Here is an 18,159-nt window from a genome sequence, read left to right as displayed (position 1 = left end):
GTAAATCTTTAAAGGAGCAGAAAGCCTCATCTTTTTCCTGTGGAACCACTGGTGGTTTCGAACTGTTGACCTTGAGATTAGCAGCCTGACTTGTAACTTGTAACACTACCAGAGCTCCTTGAAGAAGGTGGAGGAATTCTTCAATTTTGTCATCACTGGCTTTACTGGTTGGTACATTAATTTAAATAATAGTTGTACTAACTGGTCTTCCTCGTAGGCCTATGGGTATTACCCTAGCACAGTCAGTTTTGTACTTCAAGATAGATCTTGAAATGTTCTTTTTGATGATGACTGTGACTCCATTCCTCTTCAATGTGCCACTCCCAGCATAGTAACCCATATGGTTGTCAGATTAAAAATGACAATACCAGTCCAGTTTATGCATTCCATTTCATTTTTTACAACTTTCAATTTCCCTAGATTCACACTCTGTATATTCCATGCTCTGAATATCCATGGATATTTACAGCTACTTCTCTTCATTTTGAAGTGTGCCCATCAGCAAATGAATATCTGGAAGGTTTTAATCCATTCACGTCATCTTAGTCAACTCTACTTTGAGTAGGCAGCTCTTCTCCAGTTGTATTTTGAGTGCCTTCCAACCTGAGGTTTTCATCTTCAGACCCTTATATCTGACATCATTCTGGTGCTCTTCATCATGTTTCATTATTCAATATTCTGGTACCATCTGACAGTGTTCCACCACTATTCATAAGGTTTTCAGTGGCTAAATATTTGGAAGTGGTCCGTCTCTCCTTTTTCCTAGTCTGTCTTAGTCTGGAAGCTCATGTGAAACCTGTCCACCATGGATGACCATGACCCTTCCGGTATTTAAATTATCAGTGGCACAGCTTCCAGAATCACAGCAACACGTAAGCCACCACAGTACAACAAACTGACTGATGAGTGGTGATATGGGAGAACATTAAATGTACCATGGACTGCCAGAAGAACAAACCAATATGTGTTGGAAGAAGTACAGCCAGAATGCTCCTTGGAAGTCAGCATGGCCATGCTTCAGACATATTATCATGGGGGACCAGTGTCTGGAGAAGGACATTATGCTTGGTAAATGGAGGGTCCACGAAAAAGAGGAAGACCCCACTGAGATGGATTGGCACAGTGCCAGCAACAATGGGCTCAAGCGTAGCAGCAGTTGTGAGATTGGTGAAATACCAGGCAGTGTTTCTCTCTGTTGTGCTTAAGGTTGCTACATATCAGAACCGACTTGACGGTACCTAACAACAACAATTACAGATGCACTTGTACTTGGGTCAAGTGACATATTCACGAATAATCATCATGGCACTATATGTATTAACAGAAGAATAGAAACAGACAAGACTAGTTAAATAAACTGTGGGACAGCACAGTCTGCAGTGGTGGCATAGCATGCAGCCGTTAAAAAGGACTGTTATGTATAGATGTATAAGAAACCCTTGTGATATAGTGCTTAAGTGTTCAGCTGCTAACTGAAAGACAGGTAGTTCCTCTAGCCACACCGTGAGGGAACAATGCAACAGTCTGCTCCCATAAAGATCTGCAGCCTTGAAAACCCTGTAGCCCATTCTACTTGGTCCCACAGGATCACTACAGAGTCAACCCAATATAAGGAGTTTTATTTTTATTTTTTTGCATATATGTTTGTATGTATTAAAAGGAAAAGACCTCCAAGATACACTGCAAGCAACAATAACAACAAACAAACAAGATACAAACTTTCATTTAAAAGGCAATAAAATACGAGTACATATTTGTATTTGCTTGTATGTGTATATATATATAAATAAAGGAACTCTGCAAAATATAAAGGAAATTTAAATGTTGCAAAAAAAATTGTTTTTTTAAATGTTGTTACCTTACTTTTGGGGGTATGAAGGTAGTAACTGGATGAATGAAGGGATAGATAGGATTAAGAAGAATTTTTTATAGTATAAATTTTTAAATTTTTGAACCATGTGACTATATTACCCATTCAAAAATTTAAACTTAAACAAATAAAAAATTCCCTAGTCTGCCTCCCTCCCTGGAGTTTCCACCTTTTGGTGGCAGCTCTGGGCTGTCTTATTCTTTTCCATGTGGCAGGTCTTCAGTCATTTGGCAAGAGGGCTCCCCAGGTGATACACACCTGCTCTCCTCCATTCGTGCTTGCAACACATTGTTCCAAACACCTCACTGCCGTAGCCTGTGGTAATCATGGGTGTTCGTCACCAAATGTTTCTGCCTTACCGCCTTCAGAATAGATAGTTGGAGAGTACTCCCAGGCTTCCTCGGATGAAGCCATATGCTTGTTCCTAGCTAATGAACTAAGGTTACAAATCTGGCTGCTAATCTCATGGTCAGCAATTCGAAACTACCAGCTGTTCTGCAGGAGAAAGATGAGTCTTTCTGCTCCCATAAAGATGTACAGCCTCAGAGACCCTATGCAGGGTCGGAACCGACTCCACGGCACACACCTACCACCACCACCAGCTAATAAACTATGAATAGTGATGGTTATCATTTCTGGGCTGGAGTAAGTAGTTACAAGTGTAAGACCCTCTGGAGCTCTTTTCTCTCCCACAGAGACTGTCAATATTCCAGTCAGATTGGACCCAGGTGGGAGGGTGATGGACAGCAGAGTCCCAAGTCAACTCGCAATGAGCCTGTAACATATGGAAGATAAACACCTTTGCTGTCTGAGGCAATTGAGAGTTGGTACTGTTTGTCTCTGCAGCACAAGCTGACTGATACGGGTGCTGATACTCATAGACCTCCTAAAGTCATATGAGCAGCACTGTGTAGGGATGAGACTTGAGGTCAGTGATGGTCATCCTACTCACACCACTGCCTCAATGATGCCCTGGATCTCCCGCTGCAGTTCTGGCTCCTTCCGGTATGTCTCCACCAGCAGCAAGGCCTGGCCATAGTTGGCACAGTAGACCTTATAGACGCGTTCCAACTCCTCTTGGAATTCCAAGAATAAGTTACCTGGTGGTGAAAAGGCAACGAGGAGTTATCCAAGGTGAGTGGGCCCCAATTTTCCTTGAGCACACCCATATGTCCTCCTACTTAGAACAGTGTGGCAGGTAAGCATTCCAGCTGGGGAGTCAGACCGTCTGGCTTAACCAGCTGTGTGACCTTGGACCAGTTACTTTGCCTTTCTGGGCCTCATTTTTCTCATCTGCATGCTAGAATATGATAGACTAAGTGACAGGAGACAAAAAGCTCAGGCTGGGACACTGTGGGTGCGTACTAAATGACAGCTCAATGACAGTAATCATCATGGGAACACTCATAGCTGCACAGTGCCTTACAGTTTACAAAAAGGCTCACTACCACGAGCCCATTTTACTTGACAATTTCTATGTATGACCAGTGCAGATGTGTATAATGAGTCGGCTACCAACACACAGGTGATTAGGAGTGGGGATTTTAAAGTTGGAGATAGCTAGGGCTGAAGGCCCACACTTGGGGGTCAGCATTTGACCCCTCTGATGCTCCACTTTTCTCTACTATAGAATAATAACAGTGTTATTTGTGAGGATCAAATTAAATAATATATGTAAAGCACCTGAACATAATTCATTAATTCATTCACCAAATGTCTACGTAGAGGTTTGTTTATGTTTTTTTGCCTATGTGCCAGGCAAAGGACTCCTGGTATAGTGCTGTAGGGTAAGCACTGGACTGCGAACCACAAGGTCAGGGGTTCACGTGCACCAGCTGCTCCTTGGATATCCTGTCCAGGGACACTATGAGCTGGAATCATCAACTTGATGGCACTTAACAACAACAACAATGTGCCAAGCACTGCTCTAAACTCTGCGAACAAAACAAAGATCCTGACTCATGGGGCTTCCAGTACAGTGGAGAAGTCAATAAATAAAAGGTGGTGTCTTCATTATCTGGTGCTGTTATAACAGAAATACCACAAATGGATAGATTTAACAACCAGAAATTTAGTCTCTCACAGCTTGGTGTTGTTGCTGTTAAGTACTATCAAGTCAATTCTGACTCATAGAAACCCTGTATAGGGTTTTCAAGGAACAGCTGGTGAGTTTGAACCAACAACTTTGCTATAAATCCAAATTCAGAGGGCTGGTTCTAGGGAAAGGCTTTCTCTTTGTGAATTCTGGTCTTTGCCTCCTTTCTGCATCTGTAGGCCCAGTATTCCCTGGACAACTCCATCCATCTTGGCCTCAAACTTCTTTTTGCAAGTGTCTCTGATATAATGTGCTGGAGATACAACATTGAGTCTTGCCAAAATTACATAACCTCAATTCAATAATGAGAAAAAATCTGAAAACAAACAAATTGAAGATGTCTGCAAAATAACTGGCTTGGACGATTCAGAGCATTATGGTCATGAAAGACAAAGACAGAAGAAACATTGCAGATTGAAGAAGGCTATGGTCACATGAAAGAGCACTGATGTTGCATTGAGTTAAGTGCTCGATGCCTAGCCTAAAGGTTGGAGGTTTGAACTCATTTTAGGACACAGACTTGTTGAGTTTGAACCTCCAACCTTGTAGTTAGCATGCTTAGTTCACATTGTTGTTGTTGTTGCCATCAAGTTGGTTCTGACTCACAGTGACCCTGTATTGGGTTTCTGAGGAGCAGCTGGTAAGTTTGAACTGCCAACCTTGCAGTTCAAACCGACCTTGTAGTCCAGTGCATTATCCCACAGTGCCACACCAGGACTCCTCCATAAAGATTACAGCCTATGGTGAAATACTACTCTGTAACACATGAGGTATCGATGAATCAAAATTGGCTCAACATCTAACAACAAAATGAATGGTGAAATCCTGGATTGAACTCCAGGCCAGAAAAAGAACATCAATAGGAAAACTGGCAAAATTTACACAAGGTCAGTTGTTGTTAGGTGCCATCGAGTTGGTTCAAACGCATAGTAACCCTATGTCAACAAAACAAAACATTGTTTCATCCTATACCACCCTCATAATCATTGTTATGTTTGAACCCATTAGTGCAGCCACTGTGTCAATCCATTTCATTTAAGGGTCATCCTCTTCTTTACTGATCCTCTACTTTACCAAGCATGACATGATGTCCTTCTCCAGGGACTAGTCCCTCCTGACATCATGAAACAAAGTCTGCCCATCTTCACTTCTAAGGAGCATTCTGGCTGTACTTTCAAAACATATTTGTCATTCTTCTGGCAGTGCGTGGAATTTTAATATTCTTCACCAACACCATAATTCAAAGGTATCAGTTCATTGGTCTTCCTTATTCACTGTTCAGCTTTTGCATACAAATAAGGCAACTGAAAATATCATGGCTTGGATTTTAGTTAGTCTTTAAAGTGACATTTTTACTTTTTAACACTTTTAAGAGATATTTTGCAGTAAATTTGGTAGAGTAGTGAAGAGTATTGCACTGATATTAATTTTGATGATTATACCATGAGTATGTATCTTCGTTATGCAGTACTTCTATAAAAGAAATACCAGAAATGAGTGACTTTAACAAAAAGACATTGATTGTCTCACAATTTAGGAGAAAATGTAGGGTATCAGCTGTAGGGAAGGATTTTCTTTCTCTATCGGCTTTGGAGGAAAAGTCTTGGTCTCCTTTGAGCTTCTACTTCTGGGCATCTTCCTATAACTTGGTATTTCTGTTCCTCCCATCTCTGCTCACTGGCTCACTTGTTTAATTTCTTTTATATTTCAAAAAATATTGATTCAAGATATACCATATACTAATCTTGCCTAAGGAGCTCTGGTAGTGTAGTGGTTGTGAATCAGGCTGCTAATCTCACGGTCAGCAGTTAGAAACGACCAGCTGTTCCATGGGAGAAAGATGAGACTTTCTGCTCCTGTAAAGATTTACAACCTCAGAAACCCTGTACAGGGTCATTATGAGTCAGAACTGACTCCATGGCACATAACAACAACAACAATCTTGCCTCATCAATATAAGAAAACCCAGTCCTAAATGGTATTATAACCACAGGCATGGAGGTTGAGATTTGCAGCACACATTTTGGGGGGACAAAATTTAATTCATAACAGTATATAGGATGCTAAAATTGGGGGAAGCTTGGTAATGAGCATATGGGAACTAGTATTATTTCTGTAACTTTTCAGTAAGTCTAAAATGATCACAAAATAAAAAGTTTTCAAAAATCAACACTATATAGAGACTAAAATAAGGGGGCAAAAGTGGAAACAGAAAGGGTATTCACGACAAGATCTTCTACCATCAAGGGAGGAAATGGTGGGGTGAAGAGACATGCATTCACCATAACAGGACAGGTGGGGATCTATGGACCACAGAAAGTCCAGCTGACTCTACTGCATGCTTAAGCCTAGGAATGGACTTCTGACCTGGACCACATATCTTGGAGATACATCAGATGGTGCTGAGATGTGGTTCAGCTCTTGGCAAAGACACTCACAGCAAGATGATCATCCCAGGACCAAACTCCTTCCCCAGTGATGATGCAGCCAGTTCTCAAGATAACTCCAGGAGAAGGAGCTTCCGGAATTGGGGAGAATGTGTCCAGGAAAGATGACCCTGAAACTGCAGCTAAGGTGAATCTGCATGATATGCAAGAGATCAGCCAACTGCAGAGAAGACCCTCCCGAGGAGGTGGTGTAATCAATCATGGCCGTGGAATCTAGGGTGGTTCCCACATTCACAATCCTCAGGAATATGACTAATGCCAAAGAGCTATATTATAACCAGTCTGGCCAGGGGCAGGGTTGTTTTCGGTTACTGAAGGGTGGTTGTTGTTAGTTGCCAGCTAGTCCATTCTGACTCATAGTGACGCTATGCACAACAGAACTAAACACTGCCCAATCTTGCACCATCCTCACAAGTGTTGTTATGCATGAACCCATTGCTACTGTCACTGTGCTACTCTATCTCACTGGGAGGTCTTCCTCATTTTCACTGACCCTCCATTTACCAAACATGATGTCCTTCTCCAGGGACTGGTCCCTCCTGATAACATGTTCAAACTATGAAACACAAAGTCTCGCCTGGTGCTGCATTCTTCTTCATCTACTGTAGCTTCATGGATTATTTGCTCTACATACAGGTTGAGTAAGTATCATGAAAGGATACAATTCCAGAAGGACTCACTCTTTCACTGCCATTGAGTCGATTCTGACTCATAGTAACTCTGTAGTTTCTGAGCCTGCAAATCTTTACTCGGATCAGAAAGTCTCTTTCTTCTTGTTAAGTACCACTGAGTCAGTTCCAACTCATTAACAATCCTGTATAGGGTTTCTAAGGAGCTGTTGGTAAGCAGTCCAGTGCTTCGTCCACAGTGCTCCACCAGAGGGGAGGAAATAAACCTTTATTTTGGTGCTCTAAGTATTCTTATCTCTTGAACAACTCTACTCTCTGGGAGTTTGCTTTTCTCTACCCTACTGACCGTGTGGATCATGACAAGCTATGGATAACATTGTTAAAATGGGTGCTCCAGAATACTTAATTGTGTTCATGAGGAACTTGTACATAGACCAAGAGGCAGTTGTTCGAATAGAACCAGGGGATACTGAATAATTTAAAATCAGGAAAGGCATGCACCAAGGTTGTATTCTTTCACCATACTTAATCAATCTGTATGCTGAACATATAATCCAAGAAACTGAATCATCTGAAGAAGAACGTGACATCAGGTTTGGAGGAAGACTCATAATATGCAGATGATACAACCTTGCTTGCTGAACTTAAAGAGGATTTAAAATACATACTGATGAAAATCAAAGCCAACAGCCTTCAGTATAGATTACATCTCATTTGAAAGAAAACAAAAGTCCTCACAATTAGACAAACAAATAATGTCATGGCGAATGGAGAAAAGACTGAAGTTGTTGTCAAAGACTTCATTTTGCTGGGATTCATAATCAATGCTCATGAAAGCAATAGTCAAGAAATAAAATGATGCATAACACTAAGCAAATCTGCAGCACAAGGACCTCTTTAAAATTGTTCCAAGAGCAAAGATATCAGTTTGAGGACTAAGGTGCATCTGACCCAAGTCATGGTATTTTTTATAGTCTCAAATGCAAGTGGAAGTTAGTCAGTAAATAAGGGAGCCCATAGAAGAACTGATGCATTTGAGTTATGGTGTTGGAGATGAAAACTTAAAGTACCATGGACTACCAGAAGAACAAACAAATCTGTACTGGAAGAAATATAGCCAGAATGCTCCTTAGAAGCCACGATGGCGACACTTCATCTTTCATACTTCAGACACGTTTGCTTGCTGAAAGCTAAAAGGTCTTGAAGCAAGATGTGTGAGAACTAGGGCTCTAAGACCCACAGAGCTCCATTCAAATCCTAATTTTACCTGCTTAAGTCAGGTGACCTTGGGAAAATTATTTAACCAATCTGAGTCTCAGGTTTTTCTTAAATAAATGAAGATAATCATATTAATTAACAAGTAATGATGTTGTGAGAATGAAAAGGCAATGCTGGCACATATTAGAGGATGATGGTGGTGGTGGTTGTGTGCCGTGGACTCAGTTCCGACTCATAGCGACCCTGTGCAGGGTTTCTGAGGCTGTAAATCTTTACGGGAGCAGAAAGCCTCATCTTTCTCCAGTGGAGCAGCTGGTAGTTTCGAACCGCTGACCTTGCAGTTCGCTGCCCGACTCGTAACCACTATGCTATCAGAGCGCCTTACTGCACTACAGTACTACACTACATAGACACATGTTTACATGGGTGGCAGAGAAGGCAATATACAACAAGAGGGAGGTTGGCAGAGGAAAGACGAAGGTAGCGGGAAACATAGGGAGGAATGCAAGAGTTAAAGAAAATAGAGGTACCAGTGTTAACTGATGGTACACGGAGGGGATTGCAATCATTCTCTTGAAGCTGAGTCTATGATTTGTGGAATGTAAAACTGATGATCTGCTCTGTAAAGCTTTACTCAATTCGCAATAAAAAGATTTAAAAAAAAAGACAACGTTGGGAGAAGTACTGAGAAATTATGAGGTTCACGTCAGGAAAATGCAGGTCATTCCCTTCCTTTTTAGTGATGTAGAAAGTAAGTACTCAGTGACTGGCACAGAAGGTAGGTATATTATCATGCTCATTTTAAAGAGTCCGAAGCTGAGACTCAGAGACGTGAAGTAGTTTGTGGATGGCGAAGCCTGGTCTATCATACTCTAAAGCCCCTGCTCAATGCCACTAGACTCTACTGCCCAACAGAGGACTCCTACAGCCACATGTGACTACTGGGCATTGAACCACATACAGCATGTCTAAATTGAGAGGTGCTGAAGACATACCGGATTTCACAGATTTAGAACAAGAAAACTAAAATGTCTCATAATTAAGCATTTTTATGTTGAAATATTATTTGGAATATACTTGGTTAAATAAAAGGTATCATTCAATTTTTCACCTCTTTCTTTAGTCTTCTTAGTGTGGCTCACAAGCTATTTCTATTGGACAGTGCTGCACTGCTTTCTGGTGAAATGAACCTACGCAGGAACTCCTGTGTGCATCCACAATGTGTTTGGAATCATGCGTGAGCAAAAGGACACAACTCATTTTGGAGAAAACATTCTGTAAAAGACAGCCATGCCAAAATTCAAAATCATTTTAAAATGCTGTGGTCACCTATAGAATGGGGAAAGGGCCTTCATTTTCTCGCAGGGCCAGGAGGGCACTAGGAGGATGCGAGGGGAAATGGGAGAGCTAACAGAAGTCAGAGCAGCCCCAAGCAACACAGAGTTGCACCAAGAACAAGAAAAGTTATGTGGGTTCTTATGTCTTTTTTTTTTTGGCTAACAGCAAGAAACAGGATGAAGAGGCTATTTTTTATATATTCTAATGGCCAGGGAATAATAGAGATATCAAATTTAGGAGGGACATATAGAACACCCAATTAAATTTGAATTTCAGAAAAATGATGAATCATTTTTTAGTATGAGTATGCCCCATTTGTTGTTTATCTGAAATTAAAATTTAATTGGATCTCTATTTTGGCAACCATTGGACTGCTAGCTTCAAGGTTGGCAGTTCAAGCCCATCAGCTGCTCTGTGGGAGAAGATGAGGCTGTTTGTTCCTGTGAAGATTTACAGTCTCTGAAACCCTATGAGATGACTCCCCTATGAGATGGATTGACAAAGAGGCAGCAACAATGAACTCAAATGTAACAAAAATTGTGAGGATGGCACAGAGCCAGGCAGTGTTTCATTCTGTTGTGCACAGGACACCCTATGAGTTGGAACCAACTTAATGGCACTTAAACAACAACATGAGCTGGAATTGACACAGTTGGCAGTGAGGTTCGTGTGTTTGTTTGCCACGGAAGCAGTGAAAGCAATGGATGCAGATACCACCAAGTATGCCTGGGAGACAACGTGGCATTTTGACTCTTTGCAGGTCAAGCAGAAAGACAGTGAAGCAAGCCAAAACTGTTAACAAGGAACCATGTCAAATCTTGAGCCCATAGCAAATAATGAGGCTGACTTCAGTTAAATGAAATAAAAATAGAGTTTTGATATTGACAATACAGCATCGGTGGTCAAGTTAGCAAGGCCTCGAAAACTTCTCCTTATCCAAACTTAAACCTAGCATTCCTGCAAATCAAGCCACTGAAAGAACTGACATCTATTCTGACAGTCTCCATCCTCTCTGACCAATGATACCCTGGCAGCCTTTCAACAGTAACTTGTATAAGCCAATCAGAAATAAGCTTCTTTTGCTTCTGAGTTTTGTCAGTCTAAGCCAATCTCTGCCAATCTCAGTGGCGTACCTTTCCACATGTGATTTGGTGCTACCCAATTCATGATTCTTCTGCCTGAGTACACCTCATCTAATTTGTTGCTAAGTGTCATCGAGTCGTTTTCAACTCATAGTGACCCTGTCTAGAGTTTCTGATGGGTCTGAGTTCAAGCCACCTTCGCAGTTCAAGTGGACTTTGCTGTCCAATGCATTATCCTGCAGCACCACACCAGGACTCTGCTTCATCTAATCAATTAATTTTATTATTGACTCAGTTTCTTTTGATACTTTCATGTCCCCTGACCCTTAGACAGCCTTCAGTCTGAGGCTATCTGAATTTTTACTGATGTAGTAATTATTATTAACACAATAAAGGATACATGATAAAGGATGATGACACCTAACCAGGCACATTTTCATAACCTTGTTCATTAATTTGTATTCATAGTGTTGAAGGGCAAAGATGACAGCTTGAGGACTAAGGTGAGCCTGACCCAAGCCATGGTATTTTCAATAACCTCATATGCATGTGAAAGCTGGACAGTGAATAAAGAAGACCATAGAAGAATTGATGCTTTTGAGTTATGGTGTTGGAGGAGAATATTGAAAGTGCCATGGGCTGCCAAAAGAACCAATAGATCTGTGTTGGAAGAAGTGCAGTCAGAGTGCTCCTTAGAGGTCAGGATGGTCAAACTTCATCTCTCATACTTTGGACATATTGTCAGGAGGGACCAGTCTCTGGAGAAGGATATCATGTTTGGTAAGGTGGAGGGTCAGAGAAGGAGAGGAAGACCCTCAGCGAGTTGAATTGGCCAAGTGGCAGCATCAATGGGCTCAAGCGTGGCAACAATTATGAGGTTGGCCCAAGACCGGGCAGTATTTCTTTCTGCTGTGTATAAATAAGGTTGCTATGAGTCGGTACTGACTTGATGGCACCTAACAACAAAAACATCATCATGAAAAGGGAATAGTATCTCATTGCCTTGCTATTTTAATGAAGAATTACACTTTTTGAAGAAAAAATAACACATAATGCATAGGCTTTACTCTTACTCTTCTACTATGTAGAAGTAATTCAGTGTGGCAATCTGGCAGTTCAGAGCACTGGTCAACTTCCTGGATTCAAATCCTAGCTCTGCCACTAGTGGCAAGACCTTCAGCAGGTTACTTCCTCTCTCTGACCCACAGTCTCCTCAACTGTATCTACCCTTTAAGGTTGTGAGGAGGATTAAATGAATACATGTAGATCAGAGCAGTGGCTAGCATTTAGAGAACACTTAGAAAGTAGGGTTTGGCTTGTATATTTGGGGTTTTTAAATCTCCATCATCATTTATGTCTAGGAAAGGGTGGAAGATTGGTTATGTCAAGGCCAGAGAGACTTGACTGGCCACTGCACTGGGTACTCTGACCTCCTCCTCCTCTCTGCCCCTGTACTGGGTCAAATAAAATATATCATTCAAATTTATTAGAATTTAACACTGTTGTTGTTGTTGTTATGTGCTGTGGAGTCAGTTCCGACTCTGAGGCTGCAAATCATTGCAGGAGCAGAAGGCCTCATCTTTCTCCTGCAGAACAGCTGATAGTTTCGAACTGCTAACCTTAAGGTTCGCAGCCTGATTCGTAACCACAACGCTACCAGAGCTCCTTGAATTTAACATTAGAGCACTAGTAATAGTTGTTGCACACTCCCCCTCATCCTCATCCTCTGACTCCACTAGGAAATCCTTGACCCTAGACATTCTGTCAAGTGGTCCCAGACAGTGGATGGGAAGTGACTTAAAGAGACCCACTCCCTTCTTTTTTTGCCTCACCCACCCAACCATTACACAATGAGGAAAAGACTTATATCTCTCACTTGAGCAACTGTAAAGCCCTCAATGGGTCTCTGCTTCCACGCTCTCCACCCCGTCACAATCCATCTGGATCCAGATTGTCTCATGGCTGGCTCCTTCCTGACATTCAGGTATCAGCTCAAATGTCCCCTCCTCAAGATGTTACTATAACTGCTTTATTTTCTTCAAATTACAAGTTACTACTTAAAATTGAACTGTTTATTTTCCATCTCTCATACTAACTTGTTACCCCAGCACACAGCACAGTGACTGGCTCACTCACTCATGAATGAATAAGGGAACAAATGAATGAATGAGTGAGTGAATGAATGGATATGACAGAAACTCAGACTAAAGACTCAGACTAAATACTAACCAATTTTGTAACCATGAGGCTGTCCCTCTTGTGCCTGGGCCTCAGTTTCTTCATCTACAAAGTGATTGTTGTTGTTGTTGAGTGCCGTCGAGTCAATTCTGACCCATAGCAACCCTGTATAGGGTTTTCGAGGAGCAGCTGGTGAGCTTGAACCACTGACCTTGCAGTTCAAATGGCTTTGCTGTCTGGCGCATTAACCAACAGCGCCACACCAGGACTCCCTAAAAAGTGATAGGGTTGCACTAAATATCATGGGAAAGACTTGCTAGTTCTGACATGCTGTGTTTCCAGGATACCAAAACAGACTCCCATTGAGCTGCATTTCCTTGGAATTCTGGAGACAGTTCAGCAATTCCCGCATGCTGAGAATAATCCATGGGGATCTAAGGCCAATGACTCCCTAGGTCTTTTGCTTACCAATGAGCTGCACTTGTTCCTCTTCTGTGGAGGCTGTCTCCTGCAGGTCATGAAGAAGTTTGCTGTTCACCTGGATGACATCATCGATATTTGAGAAGAGGACATCCAGATCTCCCTGGGGCAGCTGAAAGGAAAACAGAAGCCACTGGGTTCTGTAGAATTCATCTGCTGATGCTTGAGAACAGTCCAGAGTACTCACTATCATTACATGTGGGAAGACTTAGTGTTCCAATGCAATGCTTGCAAGAGATTTTAATGTTAAGATATGAGACATTATCATAACTCTACAAGAAGAGAGGAAGAGATTGATTACTCAGCATGGAAGGAAGCTGGGCTGGGGCTGCTACTAACTAACTAGTATTCTTTTTCTGTTTCCCCATCTGTCAAATGGGGAATGGAAGTTGAACTTCCTTCTAGCTCTGACAACTTGGCACCTTTAGGTTGAGATGCATTCTAGGCTCTAGCCCTACCAACTAGGTCAACAACAACAACAATGGTTTAAACAGTTGCAGGGCATTTATATGCAAGGACCAGGACAAATGTCTTGGAGATAACTTCAAGTGGAAAAGATAGCTACAGAACACTATGCTAAACTACGTCCTTATTTTTGTTAAAATAAATTAACAACCCATGTTTACTATATTTTATGTCTATTGAGAGAAATCCTAATTTCTTGAAAGTGACATGAGAGGATTTTCACCTTTCATGTTAATATACTTGAGTATTTCATTAATTCAAGAAACACTAACTGGAAGTCCATTATTCATGAGTCTGGAACTAGGAGATACTGAACTAAACACAGCCTTTTTCCTTGAAGTTGTATATAGAGTGTCTGTGTTGTTTCTGAAATCAGGAAGTATAAGGGTAAGTAAAAAAGCATTGCTACAAAGTCATAGAAACTGTTATTAAACAAAAATATTAAAATGTGAAGCTTTTGTATCCTTGCTCCTTGGAAATCCTATGCAGGGTGGCTATGAGTCAGAACTGACTCAAGGACACTTAATAACAATAACAATAAGGACTCAAACCCTGTTTCTTTGAAATTTTTGAAAAGGAAGTCTGAAAGGGTAAGACCAGGGCTGTAGGGTGGGTAGGATAAGGTTTCCCAATGAAATTCTCATAGGACAGCTCTGGTTACCCTTAAAGAACAAACAGGTACACTGTCGTAATGGAAAAAAATTCTTCAGCACAACTTTCCTAGCCTTAGTCTCACCAATTCAGTTCTTAATTTTCTTAAATCTTCTTTCTCATAAGCCCCCATGATTGTTCTGTATCTTTTGAGAAAAGCTATCAAAATCATCCCTCTGGGGTTCCCCAAAACAGCCACCATAACCTTCTGAGCTAAACACTCTGCCTGGAATTTAACTGACCCAGCACATCTCCTCAAAAGCCATTCTTTTGATTGGGCTTCTTTTTTTAAAATTATTTTTACTGGACCTTAATGAGACTGTTGTCATTGTTAAGTGCTGTTGAGTCCATTCCGGCCCATAGCGACCCTGTACAGGTTTCCAGCTAGTGGGTTTGAACTGCTGACCTTGTGGTTCACAGTCCAGTGCTGATCCAACAGCACCACACCAGGCATCCTTAATGAGACTAAGGCAAGTGTATTATTGAGAAAATTGGTCTGCTGCTATCTGATAAATGCAGAGCTATGTTTAAACGTTTTGTCTAGAATAAACCTGTGCATGTACAAACTAAACCTTAGAAGCACTACTTTTTTACTTGCCCTTGTGTATGTGTGTATGTGTGTGTGTGTACCAGTGACAACTTCTCTGTCACCATTTCCCAATTGAAACACTTAAAATGTGGGTCAGTTTAAGCAATCTTTTCTAAACTTAATAAAAGGCTTTTTATCCATTGTTTCACTTACTTCTCTGAGTTAATTATTCTTCTCCCTATTTAGCAGATGAATCAACTAAGGCTCCAAAGCAATCAAAAGTGTTATTGAAGGTTGCAAGGCCAAAAAATGGAAATACAGTTATTTCCCAACATATAACAAAGCGAGGTACAGGGATCCTCACTTACCACCATCCGCTGTTGCTGTTTGTTTGCTTGTTTTGTGATTTAGCAATATTTACTACTTATAATGTTGGAACATGTAATTTGCTGATGTTATCACTTCCAGATGTTCACTTGCTGGCAAAGATCAAATTTATAAAGATATTGATAATAAAAGCAATAATAATGAAAACTTTTAAAAAAGATATTTGACAAGTCTCCTGCCATCGCCTCCCAGGCATGGCCCAGGGCTTCACTGCACTATGGCAGCAGCACGGCACAGCACCCTGGATTTCACGCTCAGCGCCAAAGCTGATGGCGAGACCATTCTGAAAGGCCTCCAGCCCATTTTCCAGGAGCAGGGAATGACGGAGTTGGTGCATACCTGCAGGACCATGGCTACTTAGCAACCTACACCAACAAAAATGGCAGCTTTACCAATTTGAATATTTACCACCATGGATTGGTGTTGCTGGACCTTCAGAGCTGCAACAATGACGTGCAAGGAAATGGACAGTCTTTTGAACAAAGTAGACGAAAGAATGAAAGAACTGAGTCAGGACAGTACAAGGGTGAAGCGCTTACCACCCATAGTCAATGAGGGAACATCGACAGATATTGGCCCACTGCTGATGGACGCTTGGTCAAGTATGACATCAGTGAAGTGGTATATGCCAAGGATTCACCTTACCAGAACATTACAATTCTGCACTCTAACTAATTTGGAAATATTAATGGAAATATTCAATGGGAATGTCAATTTGGCAGAGAGTGATCGGGCATATACCCGGGCCATCATGGGCAGTGGAAAAGAAGATTATGCAGGCAAAGACATACTGATTCTGGGAGGTGGTGATGGGGGCATATTATGTGAAATAGTCAAACTAAAACCAAAGATGGTCACTATGGTAGAGATTGACCAAATGGTGATTGGTGGATGTAAGAAATACATGTGAAAAACATGTGACAAAGTCTTAGACAATTTTAAAGGAGAAGGCTGTCAGGTTCTAATAATAGAAGACTAGAGGTACGCCAAAGAAGGGAGGAAGTTTGATTATGTGATTAATGATTTGACAGCTGTCCCCATCTCCAGAGGAAGATGTCTCCAGAGGAAGATTCCACATGGGAGTTTCTCAGACTGATTCTTGACCTTTCAATGAAATTATTGAAACAGGATGGGAAATATTTTACACAGGGAAACTGTGTCAATTTGACAGAAGCTTTGTCGCTCTACGAAGAACAGCTTGGGCACCTGTATTGTCCTGTGGATCTCACCAAGGAGATCATCTGTGTCCCTTCATACTTGGAATTGTGGGTATTTTACACTGTGTGGAAAACTAAGCCTTGAAGATGAATGTCACTGATCATAGATGGCATCAGAACGAGGCAGGCAATTGATTGTGAATTCCTTAAAGGTTTTTATGTTTTTTTTTTTATTTTATTTTAAAAGAAGCAAATGGAAAATGTATATTTTGATGTGCTAGGGTGTGTGTATTTTGTTTGTTTCTTTTTTTGACAGTAAGCTTAAGGATGATCCAGCAGCACAATTGAGGTTGCTTCATGCACTGAACCCCTAGAATGTGATTTTTGTTACTCTGTATTTCTGTGTGGGCTGTTTCCCTCCCCCTCATTTACATTTTTATTTTGCTTTTGGTAGACTTTCCGTGTGGATGTTTGGAGGAATGAACATCATTATATTGTTCCCGAGGGAAATTCTGTTCAGAAAGTTGACTTAGATTATTAAGATTTGGTGCTTATAAGAGAATTCAATAAAATGAATAGCATTGTTCCCATTAAAGTCACAGAAGAGGAAAAAAAAGAAAAGATATTTGACAAATGTCAGAACAGACTTACAGTTGTAGTAGTCAGAAAGGAGACCTATCATGAGTCAGGGGCTGCCTGTTGCTGTTGTTATTAAGTGCTGTTAGATCATTTCCTACTCATAGTGACCCTGTATAGGGTTTCCAGGAAGCAGCTGATAGGTTTGAACCACCGATCTTGCAGTTAGCTGTCCTGTACTTATCCTACAGCGCCACTATCTGTGTTGTTGTTGTTAAATGCCATTGAGTCAGTTTCAAACCATTGCAACCCTGTATAGGTTTCCGAGGAGCAGCTGGTGAGCTTGAACTGCCAACCTTGCAATTCAAATGACTTTGCAGTCTGGCACATTAACCCACAGTACCACACTAGGGCTCAAGGCATTTAAATCCAAGTCCGTCAGAACTCACACCCACCATGCCTTCCTTCCATCAAGCCTACCCCTAGAGCTACTGTGAGAGCTCAGAAGCCTGTAAAAATCACTGTGTGCGGCCCCAACCAGGTACCTGCTGGAGGCGGCTCCTGATGTCACGGGCACAGAGTCGGAGCATGTGCAAGTAGGAGATCTCGGTGTCCATGAGCTCCTGGACCGCCAGCTTCTGATGGAGCAATGATTTGTCTTCAGAGACCCGACCTTCCCCATCTAGAGTCCCTGTCATGGAGAACGGCTCATCAGCCCCTTCACCAGCCATGTCAGCAAGTTCTAGGAGAGTCAAAGACATCACAACTCACTTTTGGAGTTCTGTTGGGACATGCTGTCACTAATTCAAAGACAACAATTCATCAGATACCCTAAAAACACCAATAACTGCAAACAGAGTCAAGATGAACTGTTTATTAGTGTCTGTGGTCAGCAGCTGAACAAGAATAAAAGGTTAAAAACAGTTGAGATAATTTTTGACATTTTAAATTCATTTCCCAGTATTCAGACAGTGTGCTTGTCTGGCTTATCTGCTACTTCCCCTCAGCTCTTGGCCCAGATTTCTTTATCTGTTTGGCTGAGCCTCTCTCCCGGCGC

At 41.4% G+C, this 18,159-nt stretch overlaps 1 protein-coding gene and 1 pseudogene across 1 annotated transcript in view; one reads left to right on the top strand and one right to left on the bottom strand.

Annotated features, from left to right (window-relative positions):
- The window catches only part of ARHGEF37 (Rho guanine nucleotide exchange factor (GEF) 37), a 55,585-nt gene extending 37,752 nt beyond the window's left edge, over positions 1 to 17,833 (bottom strand). Inside the window, exons 1-3 of the mRNA XM_006863941.1 lie at positions 17,648 to 17,833; positions 13,326 to 13,449; positions 2,823 to 2,970 (exon numbers count right to left, since the gene is read on the bottom strand). Coding sequence (XP_006864003.1) covers positions 2,823 to 2,970; positions 13,326 to 13,449; positions 17,648 to 17,833 — 458 coding nt within the window. The remainder of the gene's footprint in view (positions 1 to 2,822; positions 2,971 to 13,325; positions 13,450 to 17,647) is intronic.
- On the top strand, positions 15,587 to 16,671 carry LOC102828158 (annotated as a pseudogene).
- Positions 17,834 to 18,159: the final 326 nt, after the last annotated feature.

The sequence above is a fragment of the Chrysochloris asiatica genome, unplaced genomic scaffold (assembly GCF_000296735.1).
Source record: "Chrysochloris asiatica unplaced genomic scaffold, ChrAsi1.0 scaffold00057, whole genome shotgun sequence".
Taxonomy (NCBI): Eukaryota; Metazoa; Chordata; class Mammalia; order Afrosoricida; family Chrysochloridae; genus Chrysochloris; species Chrysochloris asiatica.
The sequence above is the reverse complement of the archived record's forward strand: the minus strand, read 5'-3'. Positions and strand labels throughout refer to the sequence as shown.